At 47.7% G+C, this 25,120-nt stretch overlaps 1 protein-coding gene across 5 annotated transcripts in view; it reads right to left on the bottom strand.

Annotated features, from left to right (window-relative positions):
* The window catches only part of Stk32b (serine/threonine kinase 32B), a 244,385-nt gene that overhangs the window by 24,370 nt on the left and 194,895 nt on the right, over nucleotides 1-25,120 (bottom strand). For all 5 annotated transcript variants that reach the window (XM_006985611.4, XM_076545683.1, XM_076545682.1 and 2 more), the window contains 2 exons: nucleotides 21,339-21,376; nucleotides 9,668-9,757 (listed from right to left, as the gene is read on the bottom strand). In XM_006985611.4, the coding sequence (XP_006985673.1) occupies nucleotides 9,668-9,757; nucleotides 21,339-21,376 (128 nt within the window). The remainder of the gene's footprint in view (nucleotides 1-9,667; nucleotides 9,758-21,338; nucleotides 21,377-25,120) is intronic.

Here is a 25,120-nt window from a genome sequence, read left to right as displayed (position 1 = left end):
ATGGTCCACATTGGACCCATTGCATCAAAGGAAATGCTGGGACACGCTTTTAGACATCTATGGATTGTTTATACTCTTTGCAATTTTATCTTGCTGGCGATGGTACCCAGGGCCTTGTGCCTGCCAGACAAGCTCTTTACAATCGAGCTCCACACAACCCTGAATTATCGTCTGCTAATCTTTACCCATGTGCCATCCTTACTAGTTCCCATTCATACTTAAAGACCCAGGCTAACTTTTACTTCCCCTGAAGAATAATAACCCAGGCCTTTGCTAGCCCACACTTTTTTTCTTCCTGTGTTTAAAAGCCCAGTATGCCCACCTGTGCTCTGGATTCTTTGCTGAGTCTCACCCCGTCCTCACAGGGATCACACTAAATTGATGCACAGAATCTGTGTCTGTCTTCCTCACTGTCCATAAACCGGCTGAGGATGGGAGACGACTAAGTCAGCCCCACGAAGCTGAGTGCTCAGTGCCTCACAGTGGCACAGGAGCTAAATCTTAGAGACCTGGCTTCCAACCTCAGTGTCTGCTTTCACTTTCTGGTGGTCATTCGTCAAACGTTAAGCCTCTGAGTAAGTCTCAGGCTCCATGGACTAATGACAGTCCCCACACCACAATGAGAACATGGGACAAGCTTTCTTTTGGGGTTGGTGTAAAGCGGGTTCTCAGCAGATGTGAGTTGGCTTTTAATACTGCTGTCTGTCATTGCATGGGTAATGAATGGGAACCCCAGCTCACCCAGGCACCTATTATACGTGGTCTCTAGACGATTCAAGTGCTTGGTCATAATTCTTTGTATTAAAGTGAACCACTAACTGTGGAAAATAGAGAGAAGCAGTGGACACGGGAACTCTCTGAATTCCTCAAGGGTCATTTAATTTTGTTTGGGTCTTAGCTAGCCAACTCAGGTGTTACTTACTTACATATTAATTTGCAATAAAATGCAACCACCACCACCACCACAGGCTATTGGTTTCTTTCTAGGGTTGTTAGTAGCATTCGTGGCAACAGGAAACTGTTTTTGTTAAAGTGTAAGACATTTCTCAGCCGTAGACAATTAGGATTTCATAGTCTGAGTGGGAAGAGGAAGGGGAGAGGAAGCCTAATTGGCTAAGGAAGAAATAGAGAAGCTCTGATAAGAGGCAGAAATGAATCATGAACAGTGCCTGGAAAAGCACTTCCTGTTAAATGGGTCAGATTCTTCTAGTAGAGTGGATAAAAGATAAACATGGGTTGTCTAGAAGAGTAGGATGTGCTCATAACTGCTCAGCCATCTCTCCAGCCCTCTGGCTTGCAGTAGTTCTGATGGGAAGAGCAGAGACACAGCACATTTAACAGTTAACATGTGAAGCAGAGGATGATTTCTAAACAGTAGCATCTCCTGTAGAGACATTCATTTACATATGGACGGAATAGCTTGTATTCAAGTGTCCCAGATCAGATCGGTTTTGACTTCAGATTGCTTCAGACTTTGGGATGTTTGCACATATGGAATGAGGCATCTCCAGGGTAGGTACAGGTCTCAAAATGAAATTAATAGTTCTCATAGCCTCATGCACATAGCATGCAAGTAATTCTACAAAGTTCTAGGACACCTGCCTTTTCACTGTGACCTGTCACATGAGGTCAGGTATAGAAGGTTTTGTTTGTGGTATCATGTCATCACTTACAACATTTTGAATTTGGGTTTTCTATTTCCAGATCAGGGATGCTCATCCTGCAGACTGCTACTTAAAGAGTTCTTGGACCTCTGTTTGTCCAAGACAAGTGGATGCTATTTAACATCTTCTGGTGAACTTGCTACAGAGCTCTAAATTGTACCGTGGGATGCAGGCACTGTGTGATCTATTCTGGCCTCACTAAGTTCATCTTCCTTGCTTATTGGCCAAATATTTTCTCTTAGATGCTCTCTGTCAATCAACTCCTTGCCTAAGGGTCCTGGTGAACACAGTCCATCTCCTTGCAATGCTCTCTGTGCCTCCTGCTGAACAATGCTGACATATCTTTCAGAATCAAGTCAAAGTATGACTTCTCATACTCTGGGCTCCTCCAGTCTCATTTTTCCACCCCATCAATACCTCTACTTTCTGTCAGAGTTCTCACAAAGATCTTAAATAATTCTGCACTGTTGTAGCACCAAAGTTGGAGTGTCACATCTAGCCTGTGATGATAAATTTTGATAGTGATTTTGACAGAATCTAAGATTTTTAAAAAGAGATTTATTTTTATTCATGAATTATGTATATGTGTCTCTGTGTGGGCATATGCACCTGAGTGCAGTGCCTGCAGAGGCCAGAAGAAGGCATCAGATCCTTCAGAGATGGAAGTACAGGTGGTTGTGGTCTGCCTAATGTGGGTGCTGGGAATTGACTGAGATCCTCTGGAAGGGCAATCTTAACCAGTGAGCCACATCTCCAGTCCCATTTTGTGAGATTCTTAAGCCAAATTTCAAAACAGTTTCTGTTGAGTGATGTAAAACTAGCATGCTCTCTATACTTGCTTTTTAGAGTATAAATACTAAGCTAAGAGTGAGGTTCAAAGAGTGATAAATGATGATTACCTCAGATTCAGGTAGCAGAAAAGGGATGGAGATCAAATGGGATGAGAGAGGAGAGGGCTAGATGGTGGCTTTAAATTCACCACGGTCATGCTATACAAGGTATTGGATCATTAGAGAATTTAGCTGGCACATCAACATTAAAATAATAATGTAAAATTCCTAAATTTTTGGAAATGTTCATAACAGAATGTGACCATAATATGTCAAAATTATGTGGCCACAGCTAGAGCTGAACTTAGTTCCCTGCATGTAATGCTCATATTGCAAGAAAGACAAGTCTCCAGTCAGTTATCTGAACCTCCACATTAGGCAAGTGGACTAAGATCAACAAGGTAACCTAAGTGAGCAGAGGAAGTAATAAAGATGAGAGGAAAATGGATACGACAGAAAGTAAGAAAAAAATAGAGAGAGACAATTAAGATAAAAAATGGTGCTTAAAAAATAAAGTTAATTAGCTTGTAACCAGAATGACCAAAAAAATTAGAAAGTACAAAATATCAATTTTAGAATGAAAGTAGAGATGTCTCTGCAGAACCCACAACCACTGAACAAGTGAAGGGGTGTTCTACATGTGTGGATGCCCAAAAATCTGAAGTTAGACAAAATGCATGAATTCTCTGAAAAATATAAGCTACTATACATTATATAATATTTGCTTCTTTTTAGAAATCAAATTTATAATTGCAAAGTTTTCTTCATAGGAAATAATACTGGGTTCAATCATATATCTTCACTGGATGATTTTTATCAAATTCACAACTGAGTAACAAGAATTCCACACACCTTCCTCCCCTGCCCCCCCACCTCCCCCAGAAAGCAGGAGAGAAAGGAAATGATGCCCCACAACTTACACTGCCAGCAATACTCACTATTCAAACCACAAGCATTGTCATAAGAAAATGAAAAGACAGATAAAGACTCCAAATGAGATGCAAATACTATAAACAAGATATTAGCACACAGATTCCAGCCCTGCTAACACATCATTACCAAGGAGAGTCCTGGGAATGCTGGGCTGTTCAGCCTTGCAAAATCTACCAATGAATTTCAATTGACTGTAGAAGAGGAACCAGATTATCTCAAAAGATCCAGAAAATCTCTTTGGCAGAATTAAACATGCATTTATGAATGAAATTAAAAAAACACTGTTGGAATAGATGACAATTCTTTATGCTGATAAAGAGGAGTACAAATCTTTGAGTGGACATCATAGTGAGTGGTGGAACAGGAGACAGCATCCAGCTAAGGTCAGGGTCAGGGCAAAGCTTCCCAGCTGACAGGTACTGTGAGCACACACACATTCATGAAAGCACACTCAGCGGCAATGGGGAAGGAAAGCCCTGTCTGCAAACATGAGTGCATAAGTAGGAATCTCAAAGATTTCACCAAAGAAGACCTGCCAAAACCAATAAGTGAGTAAGATACAAAGTAAACACAAGAATCAATTGTATTTCTTTAATCATTAGTGACTGAGCACTGATCGAAAGTCTAGGTGTGAGGAGGCTAGAGAAATGACTCAGCTGCAGAGAGTACTTGCTGCTGTTTAAAGGACTGAAGCATCTACATCTGGGAGTTCACAGCCGCCTGTAACTCCCATTCCAGAGATCTGATGCCCACTTCTCTTCAGGCACCTGCGTGTGTGCATACACACACACACACACACACACACACACACACACACACACACACTACCCATAATAAAAATAAGCCACATGTAAACCTATTACAGTAGTAGCTTCCTGAAATATACACATGCACATATAAACAGTTTAAAAGCAGTTACCCTAAGATGGGAATGACACCCCAACTAGACACCACAGAGCCCCCCCAAGCATAGAGGCTATTGCCATTGCTCTTGGTTACCCTCCAGAATGTAATGGTAAGACTATTGTTGAAGACGTAACATAATTAACTCATGGAGAAATCAAGTGGGTAATGGCCTGAAAGTTTCATTGCTACTGGCTAGCTTTCACAATGCTGGAAGGTGCCAAGCCTATTACCAAAGGAGAAAAGCAGTCACCAGTATTACCCAGTTGTGAACCCTGCAAGCTATGATAATGATTGACCTTGCAAGACACACCTACTGGTAAAATAGTGGCATGAATTAGTTATGGTGGTTAACAAGTGTGAAGTGCAAACTTAGTCCTTGTCAACATTTAAAACTGCTGCTTTAGAAAAGATTCTTTGGGCCTGGAGAGACGGCTCAGCTGTTGAGAGCACTTGCTGCTCTTCCAGAGTCCCCAGGTTCTGTTCCCAGCGCCCACATGGTGGCTCACAATCATCTATAGCTCCAGTTCCAGGGGCTATGATTCTGTCCTCTGGCTTCTGTGTCCACCAGGCGTGCACCTGGTACACAGGCATACATGAAGACAACACATCCATTCACATAAAAATGAAGAAAAGAAATATCTCAAATTACACATTTATCAGTGATGATATTTCAAGGGACTGTCCTCCACAAACAGCCCCACCAAAGAGGACAGGGGTGCTGCTTGGTTTCAGATGTATTTTCAGTCTCTAGGGCACTGCCTGGCATGTAGGATACTGTAGCAGGAATCTTAAAAGTTCTTATTAATAAAATCAAACCCGAGGCTAGTTATTGGGGTCAATGCTGGTAGATCAGAGAGACAGAACAAGTCACAGCTACTTCACCTTGCCAGATCCTTAGCTGGTCTTGTCTCCTCAGACTGCAGGCCCCTGAGTCCTCATCCAGAATGGGGCTCAGCTGAATTGCTGCTCAAAAGCCTGAATGCTTAACCAGTCAAATGCCTAACCAGCCAAATGCTTCTAGTTTCTGGTCCTCATGCCTTATATACCTTTCTGCTTTCTGTCACCACTCCCTGGGATTAAAGGCTTGCTTTCTGGGATTAAAGGCGTGATGAGTCACCATGCCTGGCTGTATCCTTGAACACATGGATTTCTGCCTCTGGAATGCTAGGATTAAAGGCGTGTGCTACCACTGCCTATCCTTTATGTTTAATATTGTGGCTGTTCTGTCTCTGACCCCAGATAAGTTTATTGGCATGCACAATATTTGGGGAAATATAATACCACAGGATACCCTAAAGTGTATGAAGGAATGGATTCACAAAAGGGTCACAGGGAAGCTCATGGGCCTTGGTGACCTGGGCTGACTGCTGGCTCTGCAGCCTTCTCTGGCACACAGAGTGGCCACCTGCATGCTCCTGAACTAGTAGTTTCTCTTGAGAGAGTGCATGCATTGCTTTAGTGACCTCCCACAATACCCACATTTTTTCACCACAACCTTCTTGGGGACAGGAGTGACAGGAGGCAAGGACAAAGTGTGTGTTAGTCTCATGTCTCCTGGTGTTCTCACCAGTGACGGATTAAGACGTCTTTAGGGCCTGCTTCTGCCGCTCAACTGTGAGCTCCAAAAGCAGGAAAATGTGAGCTCAGCTCTGGCCTCAAGCACTTAGCATAGGTCCTGGCCATAGTACTTAGCACAGGAAGCCATGCAGGTAATAATGCTGCTAACAGTAATGACAACATCTGGCCGCCTTCCAGGTACAGGGCTGTGTACTTCCTACAATTCTGCCATGACATCCCCACCAATACCCATTGTGGTGGTTTGAATGAGAATGCCCCCACCATAGGCTCATGTATTTGAATTCATGGTCCCCAGTTGGTAGAACTGTTTGGGAAGGGCTGGGAGGTGTGGCCTTGTTGGAGGGAGGTGTGTCTCTGGGTGGACTTTGAGGTTTCAAAAGCCCGTACCATTTGCAGTTAGTTCTCTCCCTGCCTTGTGCTTGTGGATCAAGATGTGAGCTCTCAGCTGCTGCCTGCCTGCCTGTCGCCATGCTCCCAGCCATGATGGTCATGGATTCTAATCCTCTGCAACTGTGAGTCCTACATATAATCCTTTATTTTTAGAAGTTGCATTGATTATGATGTTTTGTCACAGCAATAGAAACCTAACTAAGACACCCACTAAGGCACACTGCACCCATTACCTACCACCTTGTTTCCCAGAGCAGGCAGCTAAGATTGGCTGGCAGTTTTCTGATTAGCATTTCCTGAAGCTTATCTCAAGGGGTAATTGATGTGCATTATGTTGGATCCTAGGAGTCACCCCTTACTCACTTTATCTGTTGGGGAGCCAGACTCTCAATGAACCTATCTCCATCACACCTAGCCCCTGATGCTCCTTCCAGGTCACCTATGGCTTGTCCTCAGGCTTTGATCTGCCTCCTCTCTGACCTATTTCTGTTCTCTTATCTATAATGAAATGGAACATCCCAGCTCTCAATGCTGGTTTGCTCCTCTTGACATAGGCTGTTCCCTCAGCCTCAGTTCCTTTCCCTGTCTTTATCCAGTAGAACATGCCCTCTGTGTCACCTTCTGCAGGAACCCATCTGACTACCCATGAAGAGGTCATCTTCACCCCCACCCCCACCCCCCCTTCCTGGAGGAGCTGCTGTTTCTCCCTGTGCCTCTGACTGTGATACCCATGTAATGACACTTGCCTGTCTCTGCTCCCCCAGGTCTGAGCAGTAAGGACCAGTGTTTCATCTGTCACCCTATGTACCCCTCAGAATGTCACACTCCCTTTGCACTCCTAAAAATATGCTGAGGGAGTGTCCCCTTCCCATTCTATCTCATTTTAATGATTTGGGGAACCCTAGGTGGCAGCTGGGGGCATTTCTGACCATATTCTGATACATCTTACAGAGGCTTCTTCAAATCAATGGAGAACCCCATCTTCTCTTGTGGTGAATTAAAATTCAGTTCTGGGCAAACGTCTCCTCTAGAGAAATCTTTGTGTATAGCCTTCTGGGGACCTTACTCATCAGTCTGTGGTGGTTTCTGTAGAGAAAGAATCAGAGAGAAACCTCAGAGCAGGGAGCGAGGGACCCGGATGGGCAGTGTGCATGCCCTGATGCAGAAGGGCAGTGTGCATGCCCCGATGCCCAATGCCTGCCTGAGAACAGCGGAGGAACGGAGGAGGCGGCTGCAGTCTGCCTCAGTGTGGCAGAGGCAAAGGAGGTGGGCGCTTCCCTAAGGAAAACCATTCATGACTTCTCTCCCTTTGACAAGACACCTGACAGAGGCTGCCTAGAGAGGCAGGCCTTGGCTTAGTGCAGTCATCTTGAGGAAGGCATGGCCCATGCTGGTGGCAAGAGCTGCTGCATGGACAGCAGGAGAGTGGGGTAGCTTGCTGGCATCTCTGTGGATCAGAAATCGGAAGCCGGCTGGGCTGTGACTGCCAGTGTCTGCTCCTGAGGTGACCCACTCCTCCAGCGAGGCCCCGACTTTCCAGAGTCTCAAAGCCTTTTGAAACAGGCTACTAGCGAGGACCAAGTGTTTTCACACAGGAGCCTGTGGGAGGACAGTTCACAGCAAAAGGGAGAAAACACAATGCAGTGGGACAGAGAGCTGCGGGCAGAGGGGGGGCGGGGACTCGATTCCAGCAGAGATGGGGTGGAGGTCAGCACCGGGCACTCACAACAAGCACCATGTCTTAGCTCTGCCTGCCTGGCCTCCCCCACTTCTATTCTTCTCATTCTCTTTCTCTTTGTTCTGGGGCTCGAACCCAGAACCTCAAGCAAACCAGACAAGGGCTCTGGCACTGAGTGTTCCCGCCCCTGCACAGGTCCCAGCATGCCTCATACAGAGAGGCAAGGTGAGCCTGTGAACCGAGAGGAGCTATCCTGAGTGACACCATGCTTAAGAGAGCATGCTTTACTTAAAAGAGAGTAACAGAAAAGGATAAGGTCATTCTTAAAAAAATATTATAAATGGAAGCAGAATGAGCAGACGGAGGCTCTTATCATAAAGGCGCACAGGAAGACCAGCCAAGGAAAACCAGAACATACAGCTGAGAGACTCTGTGGCAGGCTGGGCCACCTCATTAACATTCCAGAGTAAGTCAGGACTCCTAGAACCCATCCCAGGCAGCCCCATTCAGAGGGTTGGTCACATGACTTGTTTTGCTGAATGGAAGCTCTGGAAAATGAGATGCAAGCCCTGACATTCAGCATGTGGAGATCCCTGTGCCATCTTGAAATACTGCCACCAGGTGGAGAAGCTCAACAAGCTCCTTGATACCTTGATGTGTGGAGGCCACACAGGGAGGGCCGCCATCTTTCTCCTCTGCATGAATGTCCTGAGTGAGAGTGGGAAGCCAAGATGGGCAGAGGAGTCACCCAGGCTACCAACAGAGCTTCTGGGACCAGTGTACCACTACCGTTGTAATGGGGGAAGTTCTGAGGGGGTTTATATGGCAGTGGCTGAGGGCTAATGCCAGCATTCAGAATTAACAACTGCTGACGTCATTAGGAAGACCAAACAAATCACAAATGACAATAAAAAAAAAAATACCCCAGAAGCTAGGGGAAAGTAGAAAGAGGCATTTCAGAAATAAAGCCCACACCAGAAGGCACACAAAGCAAACTGGAGCAGGACCTTAAGGCAGTTACAAACAACACTCCTAGAGACAGGCAGGACTGGATGGCCAGACGGCTCAGCAGGGGAATGACCCTTGTTGCCAAACCTGAGAACTCAAGTTCAATCTACAGAACTTGCAGGGTGGAAGGAACGAGCTGCTGGAGAGTTGTTCTCTGACCTCCCCCACACAGGCTTCGGCACGCAGGCATGTACATGCATGCACACACATGCCAAAAATGTATTTATTTTTTAAAGAAAGGCATGAAGGCGCAGAAAGAAAGTGACAAAAACTGAAGATCAGAGGAGAAGACCCAACAGGTGTCACAAGATGCTGCAAGAACAAACAACCGGAAATCAGGCAAGGACAGACAAACATGTGCCTAGGAATACAGATCCAGCATGGCCAACACCAAGGCCAAATGATACTCTGGCAATGCTATTGGATTCTATTGAGAAAGGATGGCAAAGTTTTGTTCCTGCCTGTTGCAGAGGCATTTTTGTTAGAAAACCAGGGAAGGAGGGGTTGCTGGAAATGTGTGGAAATTTCCACACAAGTATGGAAATGCCCCCTTGCTGCAGAGGGCAGGAATCCTACTGAGGCAAGTAGAGCCCTGAGTAGGATACAGGAGGTGACTGAGTGGCCACTGAGGAGCCAGAAGGGGGAACCCCCAAGCCCACGTGCAAGTGTGGGATGCTCACCCATGTAGGGCTTGGTGCCGGCCATGGAGGAAGCCTTCTCCGCTCCTTTCACGACCGTGGCGATGTTGAAGTCTGTGATGTGCACATGCCCTGCAGAGAGAAAAGGAAGTTATCCAGTGCTGTGGATGTCTGTGCTCTCCCTGTGTGACCGGAGGCTGTAGTCTGAGGTCTACATGGTAGGTGCAGGAAGCAGACTCCAGGCTGTGTGTCCATCCTTAAGTAGTCTCCGCTTCTCACAGCATCTGTTCTGCATGTGGGTTTTAGAGTGAGGGTTCGTCACTGTGCACCTGACGTTTGTGTGACTATGCTTGTGTGGCGGGGCTGGGTGATACGTGGATGGACATAAAGTTAAGACATGGGGTTGGGGATTTAGCTCAGTGGTAGAGTGCTTGCCTAGCAAGCGCAAGGCCCTGGATTCGGTCCTCAGGTCTGGGAAAAAAAGAAAAGAAAAAAAAAGTTAAGACACACTGATCTGGAGATGGAAGGTCAGTCTGGGTGTCACTCAGGACATCTGGGAGGGACTGTGGTGGGGAGGGCATGGCTGTGGTCTCTGGGCTTTTAGCATTGAACTTGATGGACCAGAGGTGGAAAGGGACAGCCTTTGGCCCAAGGTAATGTTATGGCAGCTGATAGGATTTGGAAAGACAAGGGACCCTATGACATAAATGTTTAAAAAATGAGAGAAGAAAGATGAAGAGAAAAGGGGAGGAAACAGGGGTGTGGGATCCAGGTAAAGAGAAGGGGGAAGAAGGAGAAAGGTAGAGAATCTTATGGAGTCGGCTCTTGTTCCCATTTGGCATGCGAAGAAACTAGATCCAAAGGACTGATGGGGAATCTGAGCATAAGTACATTTCTCTGTCACCACAGCATGTGCAATGGGTCTTTTGCTGTTTGGAATGAGGCCCTTGTACACAGATAAGGGCACAAGCCGAGCTGGCTTGGTAGGCACATGAAGGTCAGCTGCTGGAGCAGGTGCAAGGGCGCCCAGGGGACTGTGTATGTGAGAGGCATGGCCAATGTGGTCAGCCACAGTGGACAGAAAAAGCAACGGTGGCCTCAGGCACCAACACGGTACTCACAGCACACAGCAGAGCTGTGGCTTTGTTATCATGAGCACTCCAGCTCCCTGGTGAGAAACAGTACTTAGTGGGTTCTCAAGGATGAGGCTGTCTTCACCAGGTAGGTCCTAGCTGGGATGACCCATGTTTGTTTTTCAGTGTCTTTGTGTCCCCAAGCCAAGATCAGGCAACACTGCCCTCCTGTTTCCTCATCCCTAACACCGACAGGCAGGCAAGTTCATCTTCCTGAGTGCTCTGTAGTGTCTGTGTGAGGGGGGCATCAGCCTTTATTGTGCCCCCCCCCCACCTGAGTAGCTCCACGCCTGGCATACCTGCAGTCACAGGGAGGGTTCTGGAGCCTTTGAGTGCAGCTTTTATTCAGCTGTCTTCCATTTTGCCTGTTCTTTAAAAACTTTAGTATTTATGTCCTGACAGTGAATCCAGCTCATTAGAATGAGTCAAAGAATGCAGGATGTTTGTGAGTTCCCATTGTGTGCATGTGTGCATACGGTGTGTGTGTGTGTGTGTGTGTGTGTGTGTGTGTGTGTGTATGTGTGTACATGTGTGCATATGTATGTGTGTAGGTGTGTGTGTTGTATATGTTTGTGCACAAGTATGTGTGCGTTTGCACACTCACATGCATGCATGTGGATCTTGAAGTCAGAGCTCAATCTTGGGGGTCTTCCTGCATTTTTTTTCACCTTATTCATAGAGACAGCGTCTCTTAACATTGGCCAGCAGGCTCCCATCCCCCTCCTGTCTCTGCCTCCCCGGCACTGAGATGACAGGTGTACCCTGGGACAACCAGTGTTTCACACAGTTCTGGAGATCCACATTCACCTTTCTGCCTGAGCCATCTCCACAGCCCCTTGATTTCCCTTTCTATGCTCCCCTGTTTCTCCATGGTCCAAATGTCACACTGCACTGGCTAGCTTCTCTTCTGTTTCACCCTTTGCTTATGTAAACATGTATTCACATAACTTGGGACTTTAGTGTGTTCTATGAAGTTATTGCCACAGGTCAGTGGCAATATTGTGGTAGTATTGTGTTCCCCAAAATATTGTGTATCCTAATAAACTTATCTGGGGTCAGAGAACAGAACAGACACTAGATAGACATAGAGGCCAGCAAATGGTGGCACACACGCCTTTAATCCTATCACTTGGGAGGCAGAGATTCATCTGGATCTCTGTGAGTTTAAAGCCACACTGGAAACAGCCAGGCATGGTGACTCATGCCTTTAATCCCAGGAAGTGAGGGCAGAAGCAGAAAGGTATATAAGGCATGAAAACCAGGAACTAGCCTGGTTAAGCTTTTAGGCTTTCAAAAAGCAGTTCAGCTGAGATCCATTTGGATAAGGACTTAGAGGCTTCCAGTCTGAGGAAACAGAATCAGCTGAGGAACTGGCAAGGTGAGGTGGCTGTGGCTTGTTCTGCTTTTCTGATCTTCCAGCATTCACCCCAATACCTTGCTCCAGGTTTGTTTTTATTAATAAGACCTTCTAAGATTCCTGCTACAGGTCACCCTGAAAGTGACCTGACTTTTAGACTTATCCATGTTTCACAGGCATTTTTCCAAGTTAGAATATACAGGTCTTCTTAGGGAGCCCACAATCCCTTATCCTCTGTGTTAGTCTGACTGGTGTTGCTGTGACCACCTATCTGAGGCTGGGTACCTTACAAACACACAGCTTTGGAGGTTAAAAACCCAAGACTGGGCAGAAACTTCTCTGTGTCCTCTAGGAGAAAGGCAAGTGGCTATGGCTGAAGCCAATCATTCAACACCCCATGCCCATCTGTGGGAATTGAGCATAACATACACTTGGGAATAACAGAAATTTGGAAAAGGGTTTTCTGGAAGGCTCGGGAATGAAGTACTGCCTTTTCCAGAGTCACCATTGACGACATTCTTTGTCTTTTGCCTGTGTTGTCTAGAGAGTCAATTCTCCAAGACTGCTGAAGCTGTCAGCCCATGCCAGCAGGATGATAAAGCTGAACACTAGGAAGGTTGAACTTTGGGAAAAGCAGACAAAAGGGCCCAAAGTAGATCCAGCTCCTTCACACCACTATACTTCAGCCCTGTGAGCTAAACAAGACACCCCCAAACCAAACCAAAACAAACCAAACCACCTTTCAGTGCTTTGGGACTGTGGGAGTCAGGCTCTGTCACTGGTCCGGGCTGCTGACCAAGTGGATGCAGTCACTGATTCTGGCTTGGACAGGTCATTTGCTTTCCATGAGGCCCAGATTCCTTATCTGGGGGCTGAGATACCATTTAGCTTTGGTTGGGGGTGGTGCATTGGTTACTTCTCTTCTCCTGTGATAAAATACCACGAGCCAGCAAGTTGAGGAACAGCGTGTTTGGCTTAGAGTTCTAGAGAGCTAGAGTTCATAGCATGGCTGCAGGGGAAGGAAGATGGCTGATCACATCCCACTGTACACAGCACCAGCAGCAAGGGCCAGGTGTGCAAGTCTGTGAGTTTACAGGGGGGCATTTCTCCTTCAAATACGGTGTGATGGCGGAGACTGATGGTCAGCCTAACAGGCTCTAGACTCATTCAGGAGACAAGATCCCGGGCACATCTGTGAGGGGTTCTCTAGGTTAGGTTAACTGAGGTGGGAGGACCCGCCCTAAATGTGGGCAACACTGCCCCATGGACAGGGGTCCTGGAAGAAAAGTAAAGGACCAATCGAGTGGAGCAGCGGCATTCATCTCTCCCTGTTTGCTGACTGTGGGTGCCATGTGACCAGCTGCCTCTCACCTTGACCTCCCTGCCGTGATGGACTGTATACCTCAAACTGTGAGCCCAAAATGAATCCATCTTTTCTCACGTTGCTTTTGCTGGATATTTTGTGATAGCAACAAGATGAGTCAGTAACACGGGTGGTTAGAAAATTAAATGGAATGTGTGGCACAGCCTGAAGGAGAAGGCAGCGCAGGCTGCCTCTGAAGTAAGGGTGCTGTTGGCAGGAGGAACCACGAGGGACCAGCAAGGAGGCCAGAGGGTGAAAGGGAGTGTTAAAATTGTCAGGATCAATATGGATTCACCTCTGACAAACCCAGATAAAGCAGAGTTGAGCACATCCTCACCCATATTGGCTTGATAAACAAGAGCCTTGGTAAGAATTCTGCCAAAACAAGGTTGCTGTTGTTTGGGTCCCTCCTACAAGGACATCTTTCTAGCAAAGGCCAGGAGTAACCACAACTTCAGATGCAGCCTTCTTAAGACACAACTTTGTGCCAGGGAAACTTCCAGAAGGGCATCCCCTAGCCACAGCCAGTGCACAGCTCCCTGCCCGGAAGACGCCTCTGGGAACAACTTGGGTCTACCCCTCCTCCCAACTTGTAGATGCTTCCTCTTGCCCCGTCTCCCTAGCTGTATCTACAGCCCGCCCTAACATCTGTGTTGTGTTTGGAATCACAACCATTAGCTCATTTTCTTTCAAGTTTTTGTTTATGTTAATGAGAGGGGAAAAGCCTCAGGACAAGGCAGGCCAGGGTCATGCAGCTATTGGACCCTTGGGGCTGTAGGGACATTGGCTCTTAATCTTTCTGAGAAGGTTTGGACCTAATCTGACTGGATTTTGAAGGTCACCTTGGGTCCCTGCCATGAGTGGATTATGTGGACAAGAACAAAAACAAGCAAAGTGGGAAACAGTGTAAAAAAAAAAAATGCAATCTCTTTTCAGTGTAAGCTACACAGGGCTCCACAACTGCTGAGCAGACCTCAGAGCACATGCTCATCCCCAAGTCTCCCGGGAGGAGGGTATTAATATCCCTTATGGTTTAATTTAAAATGTTTGTTATTATCATCACTGTGTATGCATGATGTATATGTGGGCATTCATGCCACAATGCACTTGTAGAGGTCAGAGGGCAACTATGTGGAGTTGGTTCCTTTTTTTCACCTTTACATGGGTTCCTGGGATCAAACCCTGGTCATCCAGCTTACTTGCAAGCACCTTTACTGATGGATCAAACCCTGGTCCCTGGGATCAAAACCTTGCAAGCACCTTTACTGATGAGACATCTCGGGGTCCCACAGCATAGCAGATGCATGTGTAAGTGGAACGGAGCTCCTCACTGTGCTATCTATCCTCCCACCACCTCAGAGCCCAGGCAGCTGGACCTGATTTACTTCTTTCTGGAATGTGGTTGGAGGACTCGGGGGCAGCCTAGAGGCCTGGCAGCTTGTGCACAGTGGGCAACGCACAGTGGACTTTCACTGCTGCTGTCCCAGGGTGCTAATCGAGGAGTTGTGACTTCCTGTTGTGCATCCTCAGATGGTTGAGTTTAGATGTGAAAATTAGTGTTGAGCAAGCGTTCCTAGGAGGCACTGTATGGCACAGTGTACAGATGAACTGAGTACCAGGCAACTCCTTTCCATAACTGAAAACACCTAGAACTTAAAGGAGACCAGGGCGTTGTGGGAGACCCATTAGCATGGCTCTAATGAGGGTGTTATCAACCAATGATCAATCCTCCCAGCCTTATTTGCACATCCTATGCTCTGACATACTTTGTTCCCTTCTCTGAAAGTACAGAGAGCCATCTCACCTCCCAGTTTTTGACAGCATGTGGAAGGTGTTGCCCCTCCTCTGTCTGGAGGACTTCCTGCTGCTCCCTCCTCTTCCTGGAGGACTTCCTGCTGCTCCCTCCTCTTCCTGGAGGACTTCCTGCTGCTCCCTCCTCTTCCTGGAGGACTTCCTGCTGCTCCCTCCTCTGTCTGAAGGACTTCCTTTCCTTCTTCAAAACCTGACCCATGAGTTCTGTTATTGATAGACGTGAGTCCAGAGGAGAACTCACTAATCCAGGGGGTGCTTCCTCTGTGACTTGGTCCACTTCCCCTACTGTAACAGAACACCAGGAACTGTGTGTACTCCTTGTATTTCTGGAAGCCTGAGGTCAGGTGCCAGCATGGTTGGGTTTAGGGTAAGGGCTCCCCATATGGTTTAGATGCACGTGCCCTGGTGTCTTAGTTATTTTTCTTATTGCTATGACCAAATGCATGGCAAGAAGGAAGGTTTGGCTTTGGCTCACAGTTTTGGAAGGACATGGTCCATCACGGCAGGGAAACCATGCTGGAAGGAGCAGGAGACTGGGGCTGGTAACAGTGCATCCACAGTCAGAAGCACGGATGGAACAGGAAGTGGCCTGGGGCCAGGTGTAAAACCCCAAGGCCTGCCCCAGTGACACACTTCCTCTCATAATTCTCCACCTCCTGAAGGTTCCACAATCTTCCCAAAGGGCACTACCACCTAGGAACCAAGAGCTCAGACACACAAGCCAGCTGAGGACATTCTGTGTCCAAACCACAGCACCTCCAAAATTATGGGTTGAAAGGTGATCCCTTGTGTATTTGAGGTAGGACCTTTAGGGGTGATTAGGACACAAGGTAGCCCCGTGAATGGACTGAGTGCCATTATAAAAGGGTCATTCATTACACTAGTCACCTCCTTCTCCCTCCCTCCTTCTGCTATTGGAGGGTACAGCAACAAGGCTCCTTCTTGGGAGCAGCCCTCACTAGACACTGCCTCTGCTGGTCTTCAATCTTGAGCTCCCAGCCTCTGGAGCTGTGGTAACCTTCTATTATTTGTAAGCTACTCAGTCTAAGGGATTACATTATAGTACAGGAGCAGGCTAAACACAGTCCCTTTCTTGATTTAAAGCTAGTTCCCTGCTTGCTTTGGGTGGACGCAGAGAGAACTCTAGTTCCTTCAGCCCCCTGTATGGACACCAGCCCCATTGTAGGGTGTTGTCTTTGTCAGTGTTCCGTTGCTGGGAAGAGACACCATGACCATGGAGACTCTCATAAGAGAAAGCATTCAACTGGGGACTTGTTGACAGTCTCAGAGACTTAGTCCATTGTCGTCATGGCCGGGGACACGGTAGGTAGCAGGAGGGCAGGTGTGATCTTGGAGAAGTAGCTAAGCGCTACGTCCTGATCCACAGACAGAGAGAGATGAACCGGGTCTGGCATGGGCTTCTGAAACCCCAGAGCCCACCTCCAGTGACACCCTTCCTCCAACAAGGCCACGCCTCCTAATCTTTGTCATAGTGCCACTCCCTGGTGACTAAGCATTCAAATATACGAGTCTATGAGGGCCATTTTCACTCAAACCACCACAGGTGTTATCTCCATGACGTCATCCAAACCCAATCACCTTTGAAAGTCCTCACCTTAAATATAATGACCAGCATCTGGCCACATGAATTGAAGGTGGAGCAGTCTATTCACTCCAGTAGAGCCTGGACTAGGACCCTCTTATGGACGCCCATGTTCTCCTCCATTGTCATCCCAACTTCCTTCACCTCATTCTTTTTTTTTTTTTTTTTTGAGTCCAGAAATCCTGCCTTGTTCATTTCCATTTCCAGGGCCTGGCTTGGAAAAGAAATGACTTACTGAGAGGTGACTGAGTAACTTAGCACCAGGCCCAGCAAGCACATCCGGTCGCCTGTCTTCGTTGCGCTTGTAGAGACAGCCCAGCACTCCCAGAGGTTGACAGTGGTCTCATCCATGGGTTTGTAACATGGATCCTTCTAGGCCTACCTCTGGAACCCATGGTGGTGAGCACTGAGCTCCAGGGAACCCTTGGGAGAGGCGCAGAGACACAGAGAGGAGGAATAGGCCAGGGGTTAGAATGGAAGGGACGGCACCCGTGGCCACCTCCTTCCACACTCATCCAGTTGCAATTTGGGGCCTGCTACTCCTGAGTATCTTCCTCACCCCAGCTGCCTCTCAGGAGCCACACCATGCCCAGGACAGAGCTCAGTGGTGCTGTTTAGATGAAGCAACTGGGAGCCCGGAGAGATAAGAACCAGAGGCAGCGGCAGCCTTGCCCATGGCTCTGGCTGCCCCTGCTCCTCTATGCTCACTGCTAAAAATAGCTGTGCTTTTGGGCTCTCTGCATAGGCTGTAGGGTGGGAGGGTGGCTGTTGATCTGCCACACAGATCTGCTATCTTGGGCACTGCACATAGCTCATGTGTTCTAGCCACTTGTCTGTATGGAGATCACAACTATTTACCGCAGGAAAGAAAGAAAGCCAATCAAAATCCACGCACAAGCTTATCAAAGCTTTCGTTCAGCTCCTGGGGAAAGAAGATTGTTTTTGAAGCATGCCTTTGCCTGATAGTGCCTTCTATTCTGTGGAATTTGGCTTCTTCCCATCACATAGTTGTGAAGAAGTAATGCAGGGCTTTTAAGAGAACCCATCTGCTGCAGGCTGCCTCTGTGCATGGGGCATGTGTCAAACCCAAGCTATTTATAGAAATGGTGTCCACTGAGATAGTGAGCTGGGCATGCCTGGGCTCAGCTCATCTTGTCCTTGCTTCTGAAACAGCCATGAGAGGGCCATGGGGAATGAGCCCTCCCTGAGCTAGAGAAGCAGAGCTGAGTCACCCAGGGAGTCGGCACCCAAGGCCATTGTGGGTCAGCTGATCATCAGAGAGCTTTAGTCCTAGAAGCAACCAGCTGCTTTTATTAGAGTGGCCTCCAACCCAGCGGGACTTTGTTAGTAGCAAGGCTATCCCAGCCTAGCCTGCCGCACTTCGATTTCCAAACCTGTGAGCCAGCTGACTGCTCCTTGGTTATGCTTCTAAAATGATGTGGTAGATACCCAGCTTGACTGTGCAATCGAACACGGGCACACCTCTTCCTCTTTGCTCCATACCTGCCAGGTCCACACTGCTAGGAGCTCTTAGTCACTAAGCAAGGTTCCCGTCACCTTTTCTTGCCAAATGCCTGTCTTCCTTTAGCTCTGTTCTCCAACCTTCATGGTTGTTCTATATGGCTGCTGATTCAAACTCCAAATCTCAGCTCTATCCTAAGACCGAAGCCTACCCTATGAGACCAGGAGGGAGCAGGGAAGCTTGCCTGGGAGCTTTGGATTTTGTGGAATGAGCAGATCTGAGCATCATCAATAAAATATTCATGTGGATATCTACTGATTTTTTAAATCTCATCGAAATGCAGCTCTCATCTCCAAGGTGGCACCTAATGAGACGAATAGCAACACAGGGTTCCCTGTTCCATAAATTGCTTCCTAATGTGGTTTTCAAAAGGGGTGGGTGGGTGCTGTCCGAATGTGCCATGTGATGACCCACTTAGGAATATGAAGGTTACTTTCTGCCCCTGGTTACGTTCATACTCAACCAAAAGCTTTAGAAGATGTAATAGTCATAAAAACTCATGAGATAAATAATCAAAGATACCGAGAATTAAATTCCTGCTCCAATGTCTAGCAAAGGTGTGACATGCCCTGTGGAGTTGAGAGGAACATCATTGCCTGTTTCCAAGGCTTCAGGACCCAGGTACTTCCATTTGCTATGAGGTCACAGGAAACCCTTAGTCACCTGTGGAGACATGAACCTTCGTGTGTGTATGTGTGTGTGTGTGTGTGTGTGTGTGTGTGTGTGTGTGTGTGGTGTGGTCATACATGTGCAGGTGAACATATATGCACAGGTGTGCATGCATGTGCATATGCATGAGTGTAGAGGCCAGAAGAAACCCTCAGGGCTTGCTGTTCATCAGGGCTTTCTGCTTAGACACCATCCACCTTGTGTTTTTGATACACAGACACGGGCACCTAGTTACCTACTAGACTAGGCTGGCTGGCTAGGAAGCCCCAGGGGTCCACCTGTCTCCAGCTCACTGTGCAAGTGTGATGGCAAGTGTGCACCACCTCTCCTCAAATTTTTACGTGGGTACTGAGCATAGAACTCCTGTTTTCGCCTGGCAAGAGCTTTATCTCTGGAGCCATCTCCCCATCTCCCTTGGGTGGTTTTTATATGCAGATACAGGCTTGAAAACTAAATCCAGAGCTTTGGGTAGAAGTAGTAAAGTTGTCCATCAAAGCCTCCTCCTAATCCCTCTTGGCTTCTTCTAGATCCACACAGTATCCTGGGAACCTTGCACATTATACCTCTCCTTTGACTGGAGAGATCTTGGCTTGTCACTGGCCTGAGTTAATTGTGGGAACCAAGAGTCCCGAGGAAATTTCCCATGAATCCTGGGAGTTAAATGGAGCCCTCAGCCCAAGCACCTGCAGCCTCTAAGAACGATGGAGCCAGTGACTGAAGGCAGACCTGCTGGCACACAGGGCTCCCGTCCCCATTGCTTGTCTGATGTGATGAGCTGAATGGTGTCCCCAAAGTTCATATGCTAAACCACAGACCCCTGGAGTTGAAGACCAAGTGGATTTGGAGATTTGACATTTCATGAGGTAAAAATGAGGCCAGTGAGGTGGGTCTAATGCAATCTGCCTGGTGTCACCCTGAGACCAGGACACAGTAATCCACAGTGATTAGTGAGGGCTCAGGGAGAAGATGGTGTCTGTATCCGAAGACCATCTCAGAAGTCTAAGAGTAAAGCTTCCAGACCCCTATGCAGAGTTACAGCAGCCCCATGCAGTCCGTGTGTCAGGCTCTGATGGACAGGCTCCCTTGCTGCTCATGTTGGGGGTCCCATGGGGCTAATCTGTTCCTGTTGGTCCATTTCCCATGCAGTAGCTCTGGCATCTCTCTAAGCCCACTTGGTATTTATTCTTCAATGGCTCTCATGTTCTTCAAAATGAAGAACCCCAAATCATTGAATGGAGGAATGAGGCCCTGAGAGACTTGATCCCCTTCAGGTAGGACTGGGAGATAAAGCTCCCCTCCCGCCCCCCGCTGTTCCCTGGAGTGCTTCCTATTGCATCCTCATCCACTGCCATCCTCATCCGCCTTTCCTGTAGTGACTCCCCTTGGCCCTCCTACTCATGCCCCCTGGCTTTCAGTAGCTTATCCGATCCACACAACACTGTGAGGCCCACAGGGCTGGAACCACAGCTTGCCTGCCTAGGTCCTTCTGTGCCGCAGCTTTCGGGAAAGACTGTGCATGGCATCACATGCATGGATCACATGCATGGATCACACCAGATCTATGGAACAATCAATGGCCCTGGGCTTCCCTACTGGCATGCTAAAGCAGTTCTCATGAATGAAAGGGCTAAGCGCTCCATTGAATTGGTTGGTGGTCCTGCCTGGATTCTGCCTCATGACAGCTGTCCACAGTTTGAACATAGAGGTCCTCTCCATCAGCGTGGTATCAGTGGTCACTGCTCAGCACCAACTATGTGGGCCTCTCTGCCCTGAAGGCTCCGCCTCCCTGGGAACCCTGCAGAGGTGCTGGGACCGCTTTTCAGCTTCATTTCTCCTGCTTCTATGACCTGACCTTGGGTGTGCCTGAATAGAGAAAGGGGGCACAGAAGGAGGAGTACTGCTTCCAGCACCTCACATGCCTGCCCTCAGACCTTCTGCACCCCCACACAGGACTAGGGCATTACTATACTCTCACGCTCTCTGGGCCTCAATGTGCCCTGGTGTCCTCAAACCAGGATACAAACAGCAATGATTTCAGAGGTGATGCCTGAAAATAGTTCAGCTCAACTTACCAGGACAGGACATTGCCCAGAAACTGACACATCACTGTCAGGACTGGGACAGAGTAAGTGTTTTCTCCAGCACCTATCATCCACTCCCCCACCACCCCTCATTCGACTTCCATGACCAGGGCTGCATTGGGGCCCTGGGGAAGGGGGACCATGCTTCCCAAGGGGGACCAAGGAAGACTCACCATGCTCGTCCAGCAGGATGTTGTCTGGCTTGATGTCTCTGCAAGAGAAACACAGGCAGAGGTATGAGCCTTGAGCCAGCTGGGGGCCACCCCAGGCTCAGGCTTACAGGACAGAGGGGACTCCAGGGTGCTGTCTCTCCCATTACCTCCCCTCAGAGGGCTGAAGTAAGTCTTGGATCGGGATCCCCAAGGAGTCAGAACTTCTTTCTGGACTCCTGAGCAGATTGTTTGACTATTTTGTTTTGGGACATTCTTAATGTTGGGCCTTTCCACGCTGGCTATAATGTTCAGAAGAAACTGTCACCCTGTGTGTTGAAATCATTATGTTTCCTGTCATAACAGAGATGGGAGATAAGTGTGAGCTGTGTGTCAGCAGGAAGAGGCACTTCTCCACCCTGCTGGCCTCCAGTCTCTGTGCTGGACACCCCACTGTGTCACTCTGTGAACATAAGGACAGATTCAGGATAAAGCACTGTAGAAACAGCCAAAGGGGCTGGGGAGATGGCTAGTCATGAGGTGCCTTTCCATGCAAGCATGAAGAGCTGAGCTAGAAACCCTAGCGCACACATAAAGGCCAGGTTCACTGTCTGTCTGTAACCCTTGCACTAGTTGGTGGTGGACACAGGCAGCTCTTGGAGCTCACTGCCCAGTTGAACTGAATCTATGAGCTCCAGGTGTAGGGAGAGATCCTGCATTAAAAAAAAGTAGAGTCTTCCTTGATCACTTCACTTGATCAAAAAAGACACTTGACACCAACCTCTGCCCCCCCCCCACACACACACCACACCAAGTTTAATATCTTTAATATCTTACACTTTAGTGCTTCCAAAGGACTGAAGAATTCACCATCTGGCCCTCATGGAGCAGGTCTGCTGAACTTCTCAGGAAACTGAACCACATAGGTTTCTAGAAAGTTCTATTTGGTATCTGATGTCACCATCATGTCTAGCAAAGAGCCTCTTCAAACCAAGAAGCACTTTGTAAAGACAGGGCTTTGCTCTCTGATCCGCTCATCTGGGAACCCGGCATGGTACCAGTCACTCATGTGCACACATGAAATTTGAGTGGCATGGGGAAGGAAGGGTGGGCAAGCTTCAGTTCCCCTACTTGCTGCATCAATACAGCCATAGATTTCAGAGACACATACCCCATGTATTTAGAGTTAATGTCACAGCTGTGGTGAGGTGACTAATGACAGCTTGCTCGGAAATAAAGAGTAACTGCCCCGCCAAGTTGATCAAATATTAACTCTACCTGGAGAGATGTGCAGGGTTATTGCTGATGCCAGGCAATCTCTTCCAGGGGAGGAGAGAAATGCACAGGGTCTATATTTCAGTTCTGATTCTAATTATGACTTTTCAAGCCCGTGAATTTTGATGAGCGTTAGGTAAACAGGCTCTGCCACCAGGGTCACAAGACATCCATGTGACCAAAGAGACTGGGTGGGGAGATGACAAGGGAGCCCTCAGGGAGGGAAGAACTTGATAACAAAGAAAATTAAAACAAGAGACAGAGGTTCCAGTGTCAGTGTGTGGAAATTAGGTCAAGCAAATGCTAGCTTCCTGCCCAGGGGGCTCCCAGCAAGACCTCTCAAGGGGGAAATAAATGTGTCAGGAATGTGATAGAAGCATCAATGAAAGTATCAGAAGGAAACCCACTACCTCTTCAATGTGTACTCACAAACACTGCAGTTGGGCAACCTGCATACTATCAAGCCTTTTAAAAGTTTGAGCAGGGAGGGAAGGGGCTGCCAAGGTCATGCCCCAAGCTGGGGACTAATTGGAAGTTGATGGCTGCTGAGGATGTGAGTCATCTTTCCTTGTGGGAAGTGGTCACTGGCATGTTGCCTATGCTTCAGTGGATGGCCTCACATTCATGCTCATATGGGCAGCACTAATTGGATTCCATGTGTTATAAAAGAAGAAGAAGAAGAAGAAGGAGGAGGAGGAGGAGGAGGAGGAGGAGGAGGGAGGAGGAGGAGGAGAAGGAGAAGGAGAAGGAGAAGGAGAAGGAGAAGGAGAAGGAGAAGGAGAAGGAGAAGGAGAAGGAGAAGGAGAAGGAGAAGGAGAAGGAGAAGGAGGAGAAGAAGATGATGATCCCAGTCCACAACTCTGGCCGGAGCTCCCTGCTCCACCAGAGGCCATGCTGGTCACCTGAAATCCAGATAGGCTACCTGCCCATGGACCTTCCCCACCCTCTCAGTGCCCATGCAGCCCACCCCCAACCACACTGCCCCTCCTTGTCACCATATGCCAGCTTACAACTCCAGCAGAAGCACCCTGCTCAACCAGTGGCCGTGCTGGCTGCCAGCACTCCAGGTAGGCTGCCTGCCCATGAACCACCCCTACTCTTTCAGTGTCCTTCCCCTCCTTGTCATGGTATCTCATCCCCCAGCTCCTGTGAAGACCCTCTGTTCAACCAAAGGCCACACCAGCCACCAGAACTCCCAGTAGGCAGCCCACACACAGACTTTCTCCACTGTCTCAATGCCTGCCCAGCTCCCCTCAACTGCCTCTCTTCTCCTCCCCACTTGTTCCAGCCCCCTTCTTAGGTAGAAGCACCCTGCTTGACCACAGGCCATGTAATCTGCCAGAACTCTGCTCACTCTGGTGGTTCCCTCTCTACCTATTCCCAATCCTCCCACCCCTCCTCCTCATTGTGTTCCAAATCTCAACTCAGGCCGAGAACCCCTGCTTAACCAGAAACCACCCCAGCATTCAGAAATCCAGCCTCTGACATGGGTGGTATCCTTCTGTTCAACCAAAGGTCACTCTGGCCATAAGACCAGGGAGGAAGCAGAAACTAAGGAACAAAACATCTATTCAACAAAGACAAACTCAGAAATCAGTTCCTATATCTATAATCACCGTGAACCCAGATGCCTAGATGCCAGCATAAAAACAACCAACAGAATTCTGCCAAACAAAGAAACTGAATAGGCTGTGAGTATTCTGCAAAATGTATGTTACCCACTACTGAGATTGTTCAGCCCCTGATGTGTTTGTATTGATTTGTTTCTGGTGGTAGCTTGTCTTAGGCTGTGTGTAGAAAACAGGTATTTTATGACAGATTGTTGTGTAGTGCATGCTGTGTGTGGAATTCAGAGGAAAATCCAGATTTAGTGATTAACAATGCCAAAAAAATGCAAGTAACTAGCCATTGTTCAAACAACAGTGGTGCTATTTCTCCTTTGTGGCCTTTTAGACTTCTGTTGCCCCCAAATTCCATTTTATTGGGAACCCATTTTTTCACCTGGTCTTTCTTGACAGGGTTTTTTCTACTTTAAGCAGTTTTTAAATAAAATTCTGTATTTCAAGAGAAAAAAAAAAAAAACAACCAACAGCCAAGGCAATATGTCACCACCAAGGCCCAACTATCCTACCACAGCAAGTCCTGAATTTTCCAACACAGCTGAATCACAAGAAAAAGACCTCAAAACCAGCTTTATGAAGAGCATAGGGGCCCTGAAAGAGGACAAAGAAAGGCAAGAAAAAGAAACCATTGAAGGAAATGGATAAAACAGTACAAGACGTGAAAATGGAAATAGAAGCAACAAAGAAAACACAAACTGAGGGAACTCTGGAAAGGAAGAATATAGGTACATGACCAGGAACTACAGACACTAGTATCACCAACAGAATACAAGAGATGGAAGAGAGAATCTAAGGTATTGAAGATACAATAGAAGAAATAGATGCATCAGTCAAAGAAAATGTTAGAGCTAAAAAAATTCCTGACATAAAACATCCAGAAAACCTAAGACAGTATGAAAAGATCAGACC

The sequence above is a fragment of the Peromyscus maniculatus genome, chromosome 10, assembly GCF_049852395.1.
Source record: "Peromyscus maniculatus bairdii isolate BWxNUB_F1_BW_parent chromosome 10, HU_Pman_BW_mat_3.1, whole genome shotgun sequence".
NCBI classification, from domain to species: domain Eukaryota; kingdom Metazoa; phylum Chordata; class Mammalia; order Rodentia; family Cricetidae; genus Peromyscus; species Peromyscus maniculatus.
Note: the sequence above shows the minus strand (reverse complement) of the source record. Positions and strands in the feature narration are given on the sequence as shown.